At 34.3% G+C, this 22,177-nt stretch overlaps 2 protein-coding genes across 3 annotated transcripts; one reads left to right on the top strand and one right to left on the bottom strand.

Annotated features, from left to right (window-relative positions):
* Positions 1-596: 596 nt before the first annotated feature.
* tmem161a (transmembrane protein 161A) lies at positions 597-5,850 on the top strand. Its single transcript, XM_039682953.2, has 12 exons — positions 597-720; positions 1,510-1,613; positions 1,701-1,784; positions 1,866-1,963; positions 2,040-2,196; positions 2,319-2,470; positions 2,556-2,616; positions 2,699-2,842; positions 2,958-3,071; positions 3,857-4,031; positions 4,170-4,266; positions 4,845-5,850. The coding sequence occupies exons 1-12, from the start codon at positions 718-720 to the stop codon at positions 5,138-5,140; spliced, it is 1,485 nt and encodes a 494-aa protein (XP_039538887.2). The 5' UTR covers positions 597-717; the 3' UTR covers positions 5,141-5,850.
* Positions 5,851-8,696: 2,846 nt separating this feature from the next.
* Positions 8,697-18,824, bottom strand: mef2b (myocyte enhancer factor 2b). Of its 2 annotated transcripts, none has more exons than XM_039682117.2 (8): positions 18,722-18,824; positions 17,525-17,728; positions 16,443-16,565; positions 16,181-16,361; positions 11,828-11,991; positions 10,253-10,337; positions 10,071-10,173; positions 8,697-9,671 (listed from the first exon to the last, which is right to left on the bottom strand). In XM_039682117.2, exons 1-8 carry the CDS (start codon positions 18,773-18,775, stop codon positions 9,344-9,346), a joined length of 1,242 nt encoding a protein of 413 aa, XP_039538051.2. In that variant the 5' UTR covers positions 18,776-18,824; the 3' UTR covers positions 8,697-9,343. The 2 variants fall into 2 exon arrangements, with proteins under 2 accessions (XP_039538051.2, XP_039538052.2); XM_039682118.2 differs by having other exon boundaries at positions 11,846-11,991.
* Positions 18,825-22,177: the final 3,353 nt, after the last annotated feature.

Genomic DNA, 22,177 nt, shown 5'->3' with positions numbered 1-22,177 from the left:
ATTCATATAAATACTGTTCGTTTTCTCACACAAACTGCTCGTTTCGTGTCTTAGGCCATCAATGTGTACTTACATTTACGAGTCATTAAATCATGTTTAATTTGGACTTCTCTGTGCAGGCTCTCTGAGGCGGTGACCATAGACCTCCATTATATGACTGACAGACAAGAACGGTTTGACCAAAAATATCAAAATTGAAACTACTGCGGAAAACAAAGACACCTACATCTTGGATGGCCTTGAGGTAAGCTAAAACATACCAAAAATTGATTTCAAAGTTATCTACCCCTTAAATTGCTAATTCATTTAGAGGTGTCATCAGTGATTCAAATCCAGATTTGAAAGGTAGGCTGCATGAAATAAGTACTTAGCCCTATAAAACGGTCAGAAAAGCTAATGTATTTGCCGTTTGAACGTTTGTGTTGCCACAACACCTCTCCATTTGCACATCTTGACCCTCCCACAGTTTTATTTCTGTCCTTGAAGAAAAGCAAACGACTTTTACAGTTCCATCACGAGAACCAATCCAATTGTAGATGCTTTACCAGTCCGACCAATAGAATTGCAGCTCTAATGCGGCGTCGACATGGCCCAATCAGAGCGAGCGATTGTAGCATACGTCATCAAAATACTCCTTCAGCTGTTCGAACACTCAAGTGTCACCACGAGAGCTGCTACATGGGACATAAACTCATTCATTAAACTCACCTAACGAAGATGGTTAGTATATATTTATTTCAACCATTAAATCTATTTGTAAATGTGCTCTTTTACACGACCGATCCGGTTGATTGTTGTTTGTATCTTCGGTAACGTTACTGAAATCATGTTAGCACAGTGATAGCTTGTAGACTGGTTAGGGATATTTTGGATCCACTGTACTACTTGTCTTACTTGTGTCAGTGACTGTGGCATTGCATTTGCACTGTTTCTGTGTTCCAGATCTCAATAGTAGCTCTTTGGTGTTATATAGCATGGTTAGCTGTAGCATGTTAGCTAACTGCTCATGCCTCCCCATGTCATGGGGGTTTTGCAATGCCAGCACCTGCTCACTTTGACAGCATGGCTCCTGTGCTCATCTCGAGTGACTGGCTCAGGCCCATAGTCAAATAGATTTGGAAGTGAAGTGCTGTAAAAACACCAGAACCAGAGTTACAGGAATTGTCTCTGTTCAAAACAAGTAAGCTCCATTGAGCACAGAAAGCCATTTCGACCAAGGCAAACGCATCTCAAAACAAAACAAAAATATGTAAAGCAAACAAAAATGGCGTTTACTGTATTTTTTATTTTTTTTACTATGGAACTCTATGGGATAATTCATATCTCCGTGACAAACGTTAAAATACAATATTTTTACGCAAGTAAAGCCACATTGTACATGTTAAAATGAGACTAGTGTGATAAAACCACTTACTAACCTGTCTGCAAACTTAATTCAATGTTGTTTTTATTTTTTATCCATTATTTTTTGTACCAATGTACGTTCTCTATATGTCTGTCTCTTTTAAGGCACTGATGGGGGTTCAGTTGGTGGTGAGCTTGCTGGCGGTCAGCATAATGCAAAGAATGGCCCCACATCTCTCCTTCGCACGCTGGCTCTTATGTAACGGCAGGTTAGTACAGTAATACACATTTTTTCCATGTAGACTTATATATAACCCCTGGCTCTTTCGAATACCCCAGCTTGTTGGTTTTCTCAGCCTTTTCAGGTTCAAACATCCATCTGAAGGCGTATTGTGCGCCCTCGCAGGGAAGCAGATTCCTAAGAACAGCAGGCGAGACAGGTGTGAGCTTGGTTTAGTACATCTGTTACTTTTCTGTAAGGGAATTCGGTTAACTTCTGCTCAACCTCTTGCTGTTTCCAGGAGACAAAATGGACACGGAGAATCCAAGCCGCTCACAGTTCCGAAAGACATCGACCTTCACTTGGAGAATGCGCCTGTAAATGTCTTGGATGCACTTGGTAGGTCCTTATCTGGTTTCCTAAACAGTTTGATCTGATTAATCTGGATGAGCTTAACCTTTTCTCCTCCTCACAGTTTTGCGGTTCTTTGTGGAGTACCAGTGGCTGATTGACTTTGCCGTCTATGCGACAGGGATCTACCTCTTCACCGAAGGCTACTGTAGTTTAGTGGATGCCAGCAAGGAAGTCAATATCGCTTCCATCTGGTGTGTGCTGACTGTTTTCTTCTGCCTGTATCCTCCATCACTGCAGTCCTTTGGATTAACAGACCTGAAGCTACCTGAGAAATTCAGATCATGCTAAGAAAGACTATAACTTGTTGTAACGTCTTGTTGTCCTTGACTGAAGTTCCCAGGAGGACGCTGCATCTTCTTATGAGCCACTACTTCCGCTCTGAGGAGGGCGGCGAGCGCTCTGTGTGTCTTGCTTTCGGCTTCTTATCTCTGCTTATTGCCATGCTGATTCTTGTTGTGAGAGAAGACTACCTGGAGTTTGGCCTTGAGCCCGGTATGTTGTTATCTGATCTGTGTTTCTTGAAGTGACATTTTTGGGACTTGTTGCAGTGAAATCTTTCCTTATCGATTTTTCGCAGGATTCACCAGTCTTTTTGACAATTTCGAGGTCTTTGCCAAACAGCATGGCTATGAGTGGTCGTAAGTTATACATTAATGATTAGACATCCTTAGTCATGTTCTGTATTGTTTTATCATTAAAATAATGACGATGTTTTAATAGAGTGCCCTTCACCAAACTGTCAGTGAAGTTGGGGCTGGCTGTCGTTTGTGCCTTTATCGGAGCTCTCCTTGCATTCCCTGGTCTGCGATTGGCCCAAACTCACCTAGACGCCGTTCAGATGAACGCAGACCGTCCAATCATTCAGTAAGACACTCAAAATGGCATTGTATAAGGATTGAATATGAACAGAATTGACAGTTGCATTGATGATGTTGAACGTTTGATTTGATATACCACAGCAACTTGTTTTCCCTTTTAGGATTCTTTTGCACATTGGTTTTCTGTCGCCACTGGTCATTCTTGTAATGTGGATTAAACCCATTGCTCGAGACTTCTTAGAGAACGCCCCCATGGGAAAGACCTCAGTTACCTTGTAAGTTGAGCAAATTTTTTATATATCTATATATATAAAACATATATATAATAGACATATATATATATATATATATATATATATATATATATATATATATATATATATATAATAGACATTTATAATTTTCAATCATTTATTTTGTATTTGAAATATTTAGATTATATATATATATATATATATATATATATATATATATATATATATATATATATATATATAAAATATAAACGAAAGCAATATTTCAATTATAAAAAAGCTATAAAATAAATAAAAATATTAAAATATGAAATAAATAATATATAAAATACTGGGAAAATAATTCATAAATTAAAGAATTTTTAAATGTTAAATTATATTATCTATATATATATATATATATATATATATATATATATTATTTTTAATCTTTTATTTTGTATTTCAAATATTTAGATAATATATATATATATATATATAACATTTAAAAATTCTTTAATTTATGAATTATTTTCCCATTTGTTATATATATATATATATTATTTTCAATCATTTATTTTGTATTTGAAATATTTATATTATATATATATATATATATATATATATATATATAACATTTAAAAATTCTTTAATTTATTTCCTATTTTCCCATTTGTTAAGTATTTTATATATTATTTATTTCATATTTTAATATTTGTATTTATTTTAGAGTTTTTTTATAATTTAAATATTGGTTTTGCTTATATTTTATATATTTAAATGGTTTATGTTATATTTTGACATTTGTGTATAATTCCTATTTTCAGACTTTCTAGTTCTGCCTTTAACTCGGTACGTCTATGGACTATCGTGGCGCTGTGTGTTTTGAAGCTGCTGCTCACACGTTACCACCTGCAGGCCTACCTTAACCTCTCTCAGAAGTGGGTGGAGCAAATGAAGAAAGAGGCGGGGCGTATCGCTGCCATTGACATCCAGAGGAAGGTGGGGTTGAAAAATATTTTTTTTTATGTATACGAAACATTACAAATCACAGAGTGGAAAGTATCAATGTTTCCTATAAATTAACTGTAATGATGTAATAAATACGATGATGTAATGTTTTCAAACCTATTTATGTAGGTGACACGAGTTTTCTGCTACCTGACTGTGGTCACCCTCCAGTACCTTATACCTATTCTGCTTGTGCTTTTCTCAACTTTGGCACTCAAATCTTTAGGTGGGTCACTACACTGTTAAAGGCACTGAAAACTGCATGAATTTTGTGAAAGAACATTGTTTTGGTTGTGCTTTGGCTCTGCTTTACTGAATATGGTTATATGCTCATAAATCATTCACTACCACTAGGAACAATGAACTCTTGAGAGCTACATATGGCAAAGTTTAGCCAAAAATTTGTATTGGTCATACTTCCAAAAAGTAGAATCTGTGATTCTGAATGCCAGTATCGACACCGGCGCGGTGATTGACAGCTGCACATTATCCTTAAAAATTGTGTTCATCCATGCTGTGCAGTGCCGAGGTACAACTTGCATAAAGTTGATAATTCCCGCGAATGACTGCAATTGCAGATTTCGATCAGAAATGGCGACGAAGAGGAAAAACTATAAACTAAAAAATGTATTTATTATATTTTATTTGTGTAACTATTTATTTTATATTTATTACTATATACTTATATATATATATATAAATTATTTTTATTTTTTTTAATTAAAATAATTTTATTTATTTATTTTATTTTTGAATTTTCTTAAAGAATTTTAATGTATTCAAACATTCTAATCTACCCCTCAGGTGACTTCTCATGGGGCTTTGGAGCAGAGACTCCGGGTGTAACCCCTGCTCCCATACTTCCCACCACCCCTCCACCAGCCCCAAGACTGGAAGATGACGAGGACATGGAGGACATGGAGGAGGAAGTCCAGGCCACCGTAGCCCACCTGATCGAGCTGTTCTCTTCTTTACGTGGAGTCCTCACGCCTCTTTTCTTCAGGGGCATCTTCGCCTTTCTCACATGGTGGGTCGCAGCCTGTCAACTCATTAGCAGCCTGTTCGGCATCTATTTCCACCAATATCTGATGCAGAACTGAAAAGTGCCCTAAAAACGAAGCTCTGTGCGCTGAATCCAATCCTTCAAGGTACCGCAGTATCAACACGGACAGTCATGCAAACACATCTGATGCACCAGCGAAGATGAAGGCTGGCCTTTGGAACAAACGCTCATGTTTGAACCCACTTTATTTGCCGGTACCTTGTGGAAATTTTAGTTAGGTACAATCAAAGAAAAGATGCTAGTTAGCTGTATGCATAAGCTGTCTTGTTTCTCATCAGCTCTTCAGCACTCCATCAAACGCCATGTTTTTTACCTCATAAGTTTTCAGTTACGTTGTTGTGGTGATCATTTCATTGAGATGCAAATCTAAGGGCCTGGCAGCTCAGGGATGTGGTCCGAAATAGCAAATGAAAACCAGCAAAACAGTTTAGCCATATAGTTAATGGACTTGATTGTTCAAAAATGAAATTTGATTTTATTTCATGCCTTGGATTAATTTTTTTTTTAACAGAATGTTATGGTCTATTTTAAATACTGTTTGCTAAATAGCTGATGACGTCTTATACAGCTGTCCTAAACATTTTGCCAGTGTGTTTCATGAATAATCATTTGCAAGTTTTTAATTCGTTTGCCTGTTATTCTAAAGTCATCAGGGATTAATATCGTTTAAGACTAAAAACAATTTATTTATTCATTTTCTAATGTCAATTAGCTTTCATTTGATTCAAAACAATAAACTGATAATTAAAAATGAAATATGACTGTTTGTTTTTCCACTGTTTTCCATTTTTTTAATATATATATATAAAGATATATTTTATATATATATAAATGTATATATATATATATTTTATATATATTTTATATATATATATATATATATACTGTATATGTATTGGTTTGATCAGGCCTGTAGTTTTGTGTCTGTAAGATGACATGATTGATGGCTGATAAAATGTGACTTCCAGAGTCAGAACAGACAACGTCCCATTCAAAGGGTCAGGTGGTCACATGTCTGACTAGTTTATTAATTGGTATAGAATATGACTGGTTTAAGATGTTTATGACCATATGAACTTACAAAATTAATATTTCTGTGTTCAACCCTATGAACTGATATTTCTTCCATTAAATATTTTTTTATTACGGTACATCTGTACCATTTTTTTTTACTTGTACATGGCTCATAAAACCATTGTAAATTTAAATTTCTATGCATACGTATTATCAGGGGGATATTTGAAGCATTAATCGGCTAGTGCATTTGTGGCTATATCCTCTGTCTCGCCACCAGCCCGGTGCTGTCCCAATAACGTCTCATCTTGAGCGCAGACGGATATTTTTTCCCACGTCGGGATGGCTGATGACACGTCTGGAGGCCGTGTCTGGCTTAATGAAGTGGAGGGTGACGGGGTTGACATATCTATATAATCACATTAATTATGTGCATCTGTCAGGAGGCCCAGTCTGAGACCCACTGCACCCCTGGCTGTTGCTATAGGGACTGGACCGAGGACCATTCAGACGTGTCTCACAGACTCGCCCCATCGACCCCCTGAGACCTGCCCAGACGTGACCTCTGTAGCCCTCTTTTCAACTGTGGTAGGGTAGGGTGTGTTGACGAGATGGAGAGATGGGTAATTTCAGCCAATTTTCTTTTTTTAATAGCTCAAGGGGTTCAAGATGGTGTCTGAGAAATGGAATTTGAATATAATTGTGTGTAGACACAGAGGAAGTGTTCATAAGATCGTTGTAATGCTGATTATAATCAGTATTGTATATAGTAACAGAAGTGATATGACAGACATAACATCTGCTTGAATATTTGATAACACACTCATTTTGAAGAGCTGTGAAGATGATGTTCATTTTTTGCTCTTTATGTGTCAACATTATGGTAAAAAGCCTTTCAAAACGTACTGTGAGTCTACCTTGTTAAACACTTTCCGTTTTATAGGTGGTAGCTTGACTTTGTTCATTTGTCAATAAAATATTAAAAAATACATTTCTTAATTGTTTTCAATTGGCAAAAAAATGGTTTCAAATACACGTTGCGTAATATTTAATTGGAAAATGCCAGAAGCCCCCCTTGGCTGTTTGGGACATTTGGAAAACCAATTGTCCATAGAGGAAAAGGTGAACACCATGAGTCTTGTGTCATGCCAACAGTGAGCATCCTGAAACCATCCATGTGAGGGGTTGCTTTTCATCCAAGAGAGTGAGCTCTCTCACAATTATGCCCCAAACAGTGGTGTCAACACATCCTGCAAGAGCAACTTCTTCTAGTGATCCTGGAGCAGATTGGAGCTCTGTCACAAGGCAAGAGTGATAATGTAGTGGTTCGGAGATCATTACATTGAAATTTTGAGTCTGTGGCCAGACGACTCCCTGGGTCTTAATGATAGAGAACTTGTGGTCAGTCCTCGAAAGGCGAGTGGACACGCAGAAGTCCACAAATTGTGATCAACTGACTCCGAACGCTAATAAGGCAAGAATGGATCGCCATCAGTCAGGATTTGGGCCAGATAAGCTGATCCATCATGCACGTATATTGCAGAGGTTATAAAGAAGGGTCAACACTGTAAATATTGGCTTTGCATTGAATGTTATTGACAATAAAAGCCGTTAAAACTTATGAAATAGCCTATACGTATCGTTTTCCAGCATACAATAAACCTGAAAAATTCTATAAAAATATATATATTCTGAAGAAGGAAACTGCCAAACCTTTACGAAAATTATTGATGGTTTTATTACAAAAACAATAACAAAGACATGGTTCACGGTAACCACAAATTAACCACTCACAATGGCATGGTTATTTAAGGCAAAGACCGTACAGTCCTATCAATAATGCCTTCGTTAACTGTTGAATATTAAAAACGCCTTTCCAATATGTTTTCAGTTGTCAAAAATGTGGTTTCAGACGGTAATAAATTTACGTCATAGGCCATTACGAATTCGGCGGCAAACGTTTCATCGCCGCCGACTGAGGACATATTTTTTGCTATCTGGGTAGGCCTACTTAATTTAAACGAGCCAGTGAAGAATAAAAGTAGGCTATATTGTGTTTATAGTTGTACCTTGATTGCGTTGTCAAAGAAACATTAGAAATACGTCTTGAACCAACTAATTTTCGGTTGGCAAAACTCCGGAAAAGGTTTGTGTCATGTGATTTATACTTTCGTAGCTAACGTTAACGTTACAAGAGCATGTATCTCACAACCTCGTTTCATATGTCAAGGTAATACAAATGTTCCCTTACATCATGTTCCTCGATAAATACCACGACAGCGAAAGATTAATATTGACCTGGAATTTACAGCTTTCTATCATGAGAAATGCCCTAATTTACCTCATTATTATCATCGCCTCGCTACATTGAACGAATAAAACAAATGCTATTGGTCAACACAGCATAGAAGATTAGGCCTAACAGCAATTATGTACCATAGCATTTTATTAAGTTAAATTATTTTACGATGACTTATAAGTCCTTATAGTAAACAAAGTCCAGTAAGGCCCTCTAATGGCTTAAGTGCATGAACCACTGTATGACGCAACATGCGTTAATAAATGTAGCGACATACTACTCAAGATGTACAAATGAAATTCTTTAATTATTATTTAAAAAGTTAGACTACACGGTATCACGTCAACAAGAAGCATTCAGATGTCTGATATGTGCCGCCCTCTTATGGACATTGCAACAAACTGACAATACTTCAGGGTTGTACATGTTGGTATGCAGCATCAACACAAGCACAAGTGGAAAAACATAAGCATAAAATATGATGTAATATATAGGTAATGCCAGAAATAATGCAAATTAGCAAAAATACCAAGACAATATTGTTTTCTCATTAAAAAAAAAACGTTGAAAATAGAAAAGCAGTCCGTTCTGAGTGAAGATCATTTACATGAACATACTTTTTGGCTCTACAGTAATAAACACATGTGATGAAAAACAGAAATAACATTTCTAATCAGGGTCGACATTGATTTTTGAATGTTGCTCTGGTGAAGTGATAACATTACTACTTTTTTTTGTTTACTGGTTCTGATTAAAACATCATTAACTGCATGTATATTTAACTTTGAAGAATAGCTGGAGAAAAAACAATGTGATGCATTGCCTGTTAAGGAAAACAAATATAATGCATGTTTTTTTATGAAGATTGCATCTCCCAATTAAAAAAAATGAAAAGAATTTAAGACATTTTCAAAAAGGATGGGGTAATTATCTTATCCATTCATTACTGATGTCATGTTGTTTCAGAGGCGGGTTGCTTTTGCCCTCCCCCGAGTCTCTGTTTGGACCAGACTGGCCGGAGTAAGAGGCCTTCTGTATCTCACTCCTCTCCATCGCTGTGTATTCCTCCTCGCCCGTGGCTTTGGGCTCTTCCATTGGTGAGTGCTGCAGCATGTGATGGCTGGGGGGCGTGGCTGAGAGCATGTGATCAGGAGAGGTGCGCTCTGATTTGATGCTCAGGTTGAGGGAGGGGTGTGGCGGTGAGGAAGGAGAAGAGCACTGCGAAGGGTACGAGCAGCTTCCTCCTGATGCCATCCTGTGGACAGTGGCAGAAATACTTCATGAAAAATAAATATCAATTAAATAACATAATAAATTACTTAAAATATCAATGGGCTTTATGCCCAGCTCCACTACTTCCTGAACTTCAGCCAGCTCCTCTTTTCCTGTCTGCCATTATTGGCCAAATTGATTAATTCAGGTGTGTCTGATTATTGTTGCCATGACTACTGAGGTCAGGCACACCTGAATTAATCAATTTGGCCAATAATGGCAGACAGGAAACAAGGAGCTGGCTGAAGTTCAGGAAGTAGTGCAGCTGGGCATAAAGCCCATTCATTTAAATAATTTAAAATATTAAAAATAATTCGTATTATTTTATATGATGCACTGATTATGTCACGTAAAATGTGTAATATGGTTATAAAAGCCTCACCCAGGGCTGATCATGGACGGGTGGGCATCCTGGTGAGACAAAGGTTGCCAGGTGTTCATAGAGTTGCGTTGAAAACCTACAGTGTAACTCGGATGGCTGTATTCTAAGACAGAAAGTGACCGTTAATGCTTCTTGTATTATAATTTTGCAGACTGTGCTCTGAATAAAGATTGGGCCTTCACCTGAGGCCCCGTAGTTGCCCAGAAAGCCTGTCTTCCCCATAGCCATCATGTGGCCCCCAGCATGCATACTCTGATAGAGTGCACGCTAGATGGAAAGCAAACAACAAAAAACACGTAATCACAAGGTTATTAAAATGATATCATAAAGTATCACTGTAAAAAATATTTTCCTGATTTGTAATCACAACATTTTTTCATTTTTGTCAAATCAACTACAAATAATTTATGTAGTTCAGATAACATAATATTTTGAGTTTCTGATGATTGAATCGATTTCCTTCATTGTATAAACTCAATTTTTCCATTTCAATGAGCTTAAAATTTTAAGGCAACCAGGTTACTTACTTTTTTAAGTTAAACCAACAATATTTGTTTTACAGTGAGTATCATTAAGTTAAATTATATTTACTTTGAGTTTGAGTACAATATAATAATCTACAAAATTGATATGACAAATATTAATATTATATTTACCAGTATAATACTAGGTAATATTACCTGGATAAATTATATATACAAGTAATACTACATATATAGTACAACTTTAAATAATATTTTTATAAATATAATAATTTGTCAAATTGAAATGAAAAAAAAATATTAGATTTATATTATATAATTATATTATACAATTAATTTATAATATCATATAATTATAATATAATAATATAATGATAATAATATAATTGTTATTATTCATTGCTTATCGCATCATTAGTTATTGGACATTTAAATCATAGGCTATATAATATAATATAATCAAATTGATATGAAAATGTGTAATATTCCAAATTAATACTGCATAATGCTAAATTATGACATTTTCATAAAAACAATGATTTATAAAATCTATATAAAAATATTACATATTATAATATATAAAATAATATAAATGTATATTATATTAGGGCTGTCAAAAGATTAATCGCATTCGCATCCAAAATAAAAGTTTGTGTTTACATAATATATGTTGGTGCACTGTGTATAATTATTTTATTTATATATATATATATATATATATATATATATATATATATAAATACACACACATTCTTGTATATATTTAAGAAATATTTTCATGTATATACTGTATATAAATGTATATATAATTTATATGATATGTAAATATAAATAATTTATATATAAATATTTTTTTTTTATACTTTAATATACTTTTATATACATATTTAATTTAATACATATTTAATGTGTTATATTATATTATAACACAAACTTTTATTTTGGATGCGATTAATCGCGATTAATCATTTGACAGCCCTAATGTATACATAATATATATAATATGATATAATATAATGTTGTTGATACATTATGCACAATTATGAAATGTCTATATTTAGAAAAATCATGCAACTGTAAATCATGTATTTTCATAAATAATTACATATGAATATACATGAGCAACTAGAGCACTTTTTATTAATGATGTATTTACACAAACTTAATAAAAAGAGTAAGATAAAGTTGTCTTTTCCTCTGTACTTAAGTCATGTACAGTGACGTGTGTAAAGTTTGGCTGTGCATAGTAAGTCATTTCTGTGTATAAGTGAGTACTTTGGTAGACTCTCTCACTGCATTGGCCAAATTGCTGCGGGTTCCACACAGTCCGCTGTGAGCATCAATGCGACGTCCCTCATTGGTCATATTCAGAGGGGGCGGAGTCTTCATCTCCAAGGCCTTGCTCAGGTTGCCATGAGAAAACATCGAGTAGCCCATACCTTCAGACACATGGGAAGTGAAAAACAAGATGTGGTTGAAATGATTTTTTCAGTTTCTCTCTCCCGTTCTCTCTGTCACTCGCGGAAAGGAGAAGTTTTCCTTCGCAGACAACGTCTCTTCACTATCTATGCTTGCCAGCTGTATGGAAACACTGCTGATAAGTGTGAACTTGTCTTGATGTGATAATGATTGATGGCTATGAATGTCTTGCTAAGGCTAATTTCACTGCTAGCGTGTATGTATCCTAAGTACACATTATCAAATGTTTGGCATAATTTGACAGAATTAGTGGTTGATTGGAAATGGAAACAAAAAATCACTTCTCAAGTAACATATTTCTTGATTTCTCTGTTTCATTTGAGGTTTTAAGCAATTAATCTTATTTTGAAAACACTTTTTATGGACAGTATTGATGGAGAGTCATTGTTGAAAAAACTTCACTCAAATATTGAAATTAACTTTTTTTTATTTTACTTTACGTAGATTGTTATAGTTTTAAGTATATCGTTTTCACCACAGCTTTTCATTTATAAATAAATAAACTAATAAACACCCCCCCCCCCCCCCAAAAAAAAAAAAATAAATAAATAAATAAAGAAGATCTCATAACTTTTGAAAAAAAAATCTTTTTATGGACGGACAGTTATTTTCACACAAATATATTTCAATCAATTGTGTATTGCTCTTTATCTAGATTATCATATATATTTTAAGTAATATCGGTAACACTTTAAAATAAGGATTCACACTGTAAAAATTATTGTTGGTTTAACTTAAAAAAAGTAAGTAACCTGGTTGCCCTAAAATGTTGAGTTCATCGAAATTAAAGATTTGAGTTAATACAATGAAGGAGATTGTTTTATTCAACAGAAACTTAAAAAAATTCGGTTATCTGAACCACATGAATTATCTTGATTTGACCAAAAGAAAATACAGTGAGAATGAACAATACTTCTACAGAATTTATTCATTTTAGTTCATGTTAATTTCATCATTTGCTAATATATTATGGAAGTCAAAATGTTTGTTAACATTAGTTCTGAACTATCATGAACAAACAATGAACGGCTGGATTTTTATTAACAAACATTAACAAAGATTAATGAATCCTGTAATGAGACCTTTATTGTGAAGTGTTACCATAATATTTTTCATTGTGAATTTTTTAATTTCGTTTGAAAATTGAGGTTAATAAAAGAAAGCATGGTTAAAACAATAAATAGATAAATCATCATCATCAGGAAAATAAATCATGTTATATAAGTATCAAGCCCTGGGACATTAAAGCTCGCATAGTTCAAGAAAAATCACACGTTAAACCTGAAAACCTGAACGTCTACCTCGCATCAAACTATTTCATATTCCATTTCAAGACCACCGTCGCAATTAGAAACTGCATTCTGATGTGTCTGATACTTCTGCTAGCTTTCAGCGCTGGATTCTGACCACAGGTCGCTTTGAGAAGAATATTCCTATGCTGTACTACTAATAGTAATATGGAGGCGCAGCATCAAAGTCCAGCAAGTGTGACATTCAGCTCAGAAACCACAGCTCTGTCTTCAGCTACTGTTTCATATGTGTGCGTGGTAGAGACGGTGAGCTGTTTCATACTTGAGAACTTCCTGTGCGCAAGTACTAAAATACTCAACTTGGGGAGCGTTCCCCACTGCCTTTTAGTGTAACACCATCTGATAACGACTATAATACTGTTTATGTGGTACATATACAGTAGTTTATGTAGTTAAAACTACTACACTATGTAACATTTTTTTTAGTACCTCAACTGACAAGGAATATTCGCAGAATTTTGGATTACAAGGTTTTCTCAAAGTTATGAGTTATGATCAAAGGTTCTTCTATAATCTGGACTTTAATGTGTTCAAACCACTTTTTGAACATTGACATTGGAACATTTTATTTCTGAAACGTCTTTTTATGTTACAACACTGTAAAAAAACTGTAGTCACATTAACTATTTTAACGATGATTTTAATCTGGGCCGGCAGATGAAATTACCTAGAAGCCTATGGAGGAGTGAGACAGCGCTCAGATTTTCATCAAAAATATCTTAATTTGAGTTTAAAAGATGAACGAAAGTCTTACGGGGTTGAAACAACATGAGGGTGAGTCATTACTGACAGAATTTTGGGTGAACTAACCCTTTAAAATTTAAGTTTAATTTAAGTTAATTAAAAAAAAAAGTTAATACAATGGAGATTGGTTTAACAAACAGTATCTCAAACTATTATGTTATCTGAACCACATAAATGATCTGAGTTGATTTTACAAAAGACAATTTTTTTTGTGAAAACAGATCATGAAAATATTATATGAGCAATAAGTTATGACAACATATGTTTTTAAATTGCTTCAACTCATAAAAATAAGTTAAGCCATTTTTTTTAACTTTTTTTGTTATACAAGATTCAACTCATTTTTTAAGTAAGTTTAAAGTAATTTAAGATGAAATAACTTAAACATTGAAGTTGATTGTACTTAAAAATTTAATTTGAAAAAAAAAATTGAACTTTTGAAATTTGAAAAATTTGAACATTCAAAAGTAATAATAATGTTTGCAAGATGAAAAAATGTAATGTTTCCTTAAAGTTCGCATAACAAAAAAAAAAAAACTTAAAAACTGGACGTGTTTAAAGTTAAAGAACATTCAGAATAATGCTTTCATAACATATTTGTGTTCGCTGGGTCAATCATAAAGCCATCGTCCAAACAGTGTTTTGCCTTACACTAAATGATTATGGTGAGCCTATAATAATTGTATTTTAAGAGTTGTCGGGACAAATTTACTGGGAAAAAATAGACCATTTGTGTTTTTTGCAAACATTGATGACATGTTTTGTGGGCGGAGCCTACCTGGTGGCAGTATGTGAAAGTTCAGTAATCTGTTGAAGCCACGCAATTAAAGTATAAAAAAGCCAATTTCGAGTATATATCACAATTCTGCCTTTTTCTCTTTTTTTCTAAGTTTATATCTCATATTTCTGATATGGAAATCAGAATTGCAAGGTATAAACTCAATTTACCGTTTTTTTTTTCTCAGAATTGCAAGTTTATATCCTGCAGTTCTGACCTTTCCTCAGAATCATAAGTCAATTGCAAGTCATAAAGTCAGAATTGGGAGACATAAACTTAAAAAAAAGTCTGAACTGTGAGAAAATAATGTTATAGGTTTAAATGTAATCTATGTAAAATGTCTACGTTTAATGTTTAACTGTATATAGTAGTAGTATATAGTAAATATATATAGATATAGATATATGTATATAGTAAAATAGTAAGATAATCATCACAGGTTTCTTTAGCCCAACATGTTTGCTTAATAGCTTGCATCCAAAACTACGATGGTGGTATTCTGTAAAAATAAACATCTTCTTTTTTTTTACTCATTCTGACATCTAAAGCCACAACACGTCATTTTCTCTTTTATTCCATGGATCTCGCACGTTTTCCTCCACTTGTTACCACTGTTTTTCTGCCACCACAAAGATAACGCAGCTGCAAGGGACGCGACTGTGACGTCTACTCCCAAAAAAAGCGCATGTAGCCCCGCCCCTTTTTACCCCGCCCCTTTTTATGTCTTCTTGTTTGTATTTCCACAGCATGAAGGTGAGATCTTACGGATTTATGAATGAACCGCTCATTTTAATATCTTACGGATCTAACTGACATTTGTTATGACATCTGCTTCAAACATTACAATGCTCATGATAACTTTCGTTAACTCTACAATAAGTAAATACACTTGACCAGCTAATTACCCTTCGACAGCGACGCCATAGGAATATACTGATTTGCCACAAAAACTGAAGTTCAAAGAACGGGAATGCGACAGTACTCGTAATAAAACAAGAATCAACATTTGCGTAGAATTACATTTGCTCTGCACTGACTAGGTTAAAAAAACTATGTTTATGTTGATACCAATGCCAATCTCTAAACCAGCTTGCCTATAAACAGCCCATGCCAAGTTATAGCATCCAGCATTATCCGATACGAATACCAATTGTTATGTCTACTGCCAGAATTGACATTTTTTGTAACGTAATTTAAAAAAAAATGTATTGAAGATACATGTGTAGCTTTAAAAATAGAACCAGCCTTTATTTTAATAGTGAATGATAAGCGTAGTCATGTTATCAAATATTTTGAAATGTCTTGGCCGCTTAATACCTGAATGCGGTCCCATAAGGGCCGGATGAGAGTTGGAGCTGAGAGAACTGGTTGAGCCCGGCCTACCACAGAAAGGTTTGTAGGATGGAGTCCGATGGGCACCCACGTTAGGATTGGAGGAGTTGCTGTAGCCATTTTCAGTACTTGCACCCATCACTTCTGAAGGGAGGAGCGATGGAGCCTAACAGATTTATAACAGTACTTCAGAAGAACCCATATGCACATTCAGATCAGAAATTGTCATCTGAAAGATTCTACTAACATAATAGCGTTGGCGAGCGATGGAGAGGTCCATGCCGTCGTGATATTTCTCCGTTCCCATCGGCACGCTGTCTTCGTGTTCGAGCTCTGAACTCTCCAGTCCCAAACCTTTCCTTCTCAAAGTCTGGAGCGCTCAGAGAGAAAGAGGGTGGAAGAGAGGAGAAAAGAGAGAATAGTAAATTCTCAGAAAAAAAAGTTGGATCAGGAAATCACAGAGGCTGAATTCAAACCTCCATATGAGCACCACAGCTCTGCTATAATTCTGTTTTGAAATATGAAATACTAAAAGAAATGTAAAACTTTACACAATTTTATGTTAAATAGAATGTACTAAAGCTAAATATACAAAGTGCAACAAAAATATATAAGCTATTATTTTATAACTAATATATATACACACTAAAGTGTCTAAAATACTCACCAAGGCAGCATTTATTTGATAAAAATACAGTAAAAAATAGAAATATAATAATAAGAAATATTGTGAAATTTAAGTTTTCAGCTTAGTCACATGAAATCCTTCTGAAAACATGCATTTGATGCTCAAGAAACATGCCTTATAACTATTATTAGTGTTGAAAACAAGTGTGCTGTTTAATATTTTCATGCAAATCGAGATATATTTTTTCGGGATTCTTAAAAATTTCAAAAGAACAGCATTTATTTGAAACCGAAATCAAACTTTTGTGACATTATAAATATATTTACTGTCCCTTTTGACCATTTTAATGAGTCCTTGTTGAATAAACGTGTTAATTATTTGATTCCAGACTTGGTATATTTTCATATATTTTTATTTATATGTATATCTTTTAATTATAAAATAAGAAAACAGTGCAAAATAAAGCAGTTTCACTAAAGGTCTAGATTTTTTGCTCTAAATATTCAGTCAAATCTGTTAAGGACAAAACATTTCCAGCTTCATGTTGATCAAATTATCATAGCACGTCTATATTAAAATTGGGACTTTGTTTGGTTACTTTACAATTAAATTAAGCACAGTGAAACCGAAGCGGTAGCCCGCCTGATTTGGTGATTTATTAATAATGAAAACACTTCAGAAGGGAGAGATTAGGCATGTACCTCCAGTATGTCAGTATTTGTACGGCTCTCATGAGGTTCACTGTATTCGGTGTACTTTAACAGAACTTTGTCCATATCAGTGCTGGCGTACTGGAAAAGACGGTTAGTGCTGTTGAAGATGATGAGGGCGATCTCACAGTCGCACAACACGCTCAGCTCGTAAGCCTTTTTCATCAGACCAAATTTGCGCTTGGTAAATGTCACCTTGAAGAAGAGAACAAACCACAGGACTATTGTTACAGAAACATTTGATAGATGCCACAAAGCTATAATGGTTTAACTTCTCACACTGAGTCTTTTTTTGGACATGTTTTCTTCGCCCCTAAGTCAAAGCCATGTTTCACACCTTGAAATAATTTGACCTGGAATAAAATATTCTTTCAACTTTATCTTAATCGTTAATTAGGCATGAAAACATCACATAATTTAGTCCTGGTTGTCTGAAGAGAAAGGAAGGCCCATGTTTGTGGGGGGATTTATTCTGGCAGATATATTGTAAGATAGAGATATATAAACATTTGGGCTGTCAAACGATTAATCGCATTCAAAATGAAAGTTTGTGTTTACATAATATATGTGGCTATATTTTGTATATATAAATACACACACATGCATGTAAATATAAGAAAAAAATATAAATTATATGTATATATATATATATATATATATAATATAAATTATATATAAATCTATATACAGTGTATATATGAAAATATTTCTTAAATATATACAAGCATGTGTGTGTATTTATATATATAATAATTATACACAGTGCATCCACATATATTATGTAAACACAAACTTTTATTTTGGATGCCATTAATCGAGATTAATCGTTTGACAGCCCTAATAAACATGAAATCAAAATCAAAAGAAACATGGTTTTAGTTTGCACAACTGATCGTTGCATATCAATCCAACTGAAATAGTTTATTTTCATAGTTCATATTATAAAAATTACTTAATTTGTCCTTTTAAGTAACTTTTTGGCTGCCAAAACCAACGCTTTGTGTCGGTGGAATAAAAAAAAAAATATTCACTGATAATACAGGCTAACATCCACCAATCAAATCATATTAAAACCAAGCCCCACCCTACATTATTTCCTAATTAATATTCATTTTCCCACTGAAACCATTTGAAAGTCATTTCCTGTTGAATTTAAACAGCGTGGTATGACGTGAAAAGAGTACAGACCTGACGATTTCGCTGATCAAGAATCCGAGATATCTGTATTTTCTTCCGCCCCATGATGCTTTGTGTTCGGGATTTTTCTAAATCAACAGGACAGAAAAACAAAAACAAAATGTAAAAACACTTCATTAAATGTTTATATAATTTACAAAAAAAATAACAGAGATATGAGAGAATTGAGCATATTATATTATAAAAAATACAATATGTTTTGTAGTAAAATAGTATATATTCACAATAATCATATTTCTGCAGAAACATACTGTATGTATTGCTTTTATAAATATAACGGTAACTGCTCGTGCGTGATGTGTTCAACCAATACCAACTTCAATCCCAACTTCCCATCCAAGGATTACGGACGTTTGTGTACTTATACCCTCCAGAGGGTTAGTTGGGAGTAAAGTTAGCCCATGCGCACAAGCTAACACCCCCACAGTCTGGGTTATCCCAGCACAAACATGAATGTTTCCACAGGGCACAGGTTAAAAATATGACATCTCTATTTAAAGGTAGATTAAAGTTAGCTTTAGCGTTACAACCACACTTGTAATAATAATGTTTCAATGAAGGGAAAGTTCCTGTGTCCACCCCCTGTTCTCCCATGAGCGAAATGAGCAACAGTGGTTGTAAAGTTTCCTAGTTGAGGGTCATCATAGATCAGAAAGGTTTTAGCCAATTAGAGATAATTGGTGATGCTTTTCACAGATCTTAGCCTGGATGATTACTATTGCTATAGCTAAAGCTAACAACTTTGGCTTAAAAATAAAACATTAAAAATTTGCACTCAATACATGTGCTTTGCTATTTTACAGCATGTTTCATAGTGAAGTTGCACTAGAATAACTATTTTTACAGCTAAAATGCTAGTAGCTAACAATCTGGTGAGTTTATTGTAGCTAGAATCTGCTAAGCTGTTAGCTGCATTTGACGACACTGAGATCTAGTTGCTGAACTTGAATATAGTCATTTGATGTTGATGAAGCACACTTAATTCTACATAGCAAAAAGTCTGTACGCTTATAAATCAGTCAAACACAATCATAAATCTGACTTTGCTAATGTACTTCCTATCAATCCCACTGGGAAATGTCTTTCAGACCTACCCCTGCTGTTAGCATAGTGGCTAACTGCTAATGTAAAAGCCCCAGGACTTCAGCTATGCTTTTTTCCTCTCATATATTAGGCATGTGTAACCTCATCTATTTTTAAAATCTCAAAGCCAACGGTTTACGGAGAGAGCGCCACTGTTCCCACGATCCATGAGTGCCCGTTGCCCTCACACCCACCCCTTGGCACACAGGCAGACAAGTGGAGGAATCCTTGTTTTGTGCCATTATAACCATATAAAGAGAATACCAGAATGATGTTCTCCATGCACACACACACACACACACACACACACACACACACACATACACCTAAAGGATTTGACAGGTGGCCTGCATCAGGATCAGGCAGTTGGTCATGAGATATAAATGTAATGCGAGGAAGTGAGAAGCATTTGTGACAAGATTGCTATCACCAAACTATGTGTTGGGCTAAGTTTAAAGTTCCTCAAATTTGTCAATGCATTTGCTTTTGCATCTCGCAAACCAATGTGACTATAAGCGACATTACAAAGTTCATCTTTAACTCTGGTTTTCAGTGACTTCAGTGACAGTGTCTCAACAAAGTGATTTATGATGCTATAGTAGACATAACCACAGACAGAAATGTCATGTACAACTCTTCATGGCAATTCATAAATAAGTTTTGGCTAACTTTTGTTTTCATGCTTATGTTATGCACCACCGACGGTTAGAGGAGTGAAAATCATACTTTTTCGCATGAATCAAATTGAACGAACTCAACCAATTTGCCAAAACGTAAGATTGTTACATTTTCTTTTATATATATATATATATATATATAATATATAGTCTACACAAAAAACACTTAATTTTAACTTTTTAACTTAAATGGTGCGAAATCATACGAATTTGCCACTAATACGCCGTAATATAAAATTAGCTACATTTCCTCATTAAATGGGGTTGTCCATTGTGAGCCAAGTGTGAGTCGTCAAGCAGGAAAATAAATCTTTATATTAAAATTCTATAAAAATTTAAATAAAATATATTTATATAAAGTATAAAGTATTTATATAAAGTATATTTATATAAAATATACAATAATATATATATATATATATATATACACACTTTAGGGCTGTCAAACGATTAATCATGATTAATCGCATCCAAAATAAAAGTTTGTGTTTACATAATATATATGGGTGCATTGTGTAATATAATTTATATATATATATATATATATATATATACATGCTTGTATATATTTAAGAAATATTTTCATGTGTATACTGTATATAGATTTAGATATAATTTATATTATATATAAATATACATATTTTACATATAAATAATAATTTCTTTTTTTTGTGTGTATTTATATGTATACAAAATAATTATACACAGTGCACCCACATAAGCACAAACTTTTATTTTGGGTGCTATTTTCTTATATATGATTTATATATTTAGATATATGTTCTTATAATAAAATGCAACGAAAACATTCTAACCAAGCTGGGAACTGGAAATCCACGATTCGGTGGATTCGGTGAATGCTATACGCTAAAACAAATGCATTGAGAAAATTGTACTAATTTAAATAGATAACACAATTAAATAGTGACAAATTGTTGAAAAAGGATGTTGCTCAATTAGCTACTGCATACAGAAAAAAAAATCAGGTGTAATTTACTGATTCAGCTGGACTGCACATGAAAAATACTTTTTTTAAAAAAGAAAAGAAAAGACGTAGTTCGCAATAATGCAACTATTGCACCTCTGGATCCTGTCTGCCCTCGGTGTACATTCAGCTTCCTGTGCGATTTTCCCAGAGGCCAGACAGTGGAAAAGAATCCACACAAACAGAGGCAGTGTTATAGCACTCGCTTTGGGGCCGGAGGGAACTAATTTCTGGGTCCCTCATGGGGACAACACCACCAGAGCTCCAACAACAAACACCTTTTGTGGAGACAAGTCAAACCTGTTGGAGCTGGGGAACGCAACTAAATGAGCTCTAGAATGGACGCCAAAACTGTTTCAAAACCACATGCAACTGGCACCTGTAGCTTACAGATATTTCAGCTGTTGGTGGCTGAAGCTAATGCATCGGTGGGATGAGAAACCTGGGTGAGCCAAAAATAGTAAGTAAGACATATATTTGCATACCAAACTACAAGAGCAAACGGTCTAAGAAGCACAAGGAGCAAACAGAAGGCTATATGCTTTCTAAATGGTTATATGGCACAATATTATTGTTCGTATTATTATTAAAACACTTCAATTATGCTGGAGTACATGCACAAAGCCAATTTTAAGATGTGCGCTGAACGTATGGCTTCTGTATTTTGCAAAATGCAGCAAGGTCCCTGGGGTTTAAAATTAC

This window comes from Pimephales promelas, chromosome 2, assembly GCF_988280905.1.
Source record: "Pimephales promelas chromosome 2, fPimPro1.hap1.1, whole genome shotgun sequence".
In the NCBI taxonomy this organism is placed as follows: Eukaryota; Metazoa; Chordata; class Actinopteri; order Cypriniformes; family Leuciscidae; genus Pimephales; species Pimephales promelas.
This window is presented reverse-complemented; position numbering and strand designations above follow the sequence as displayed.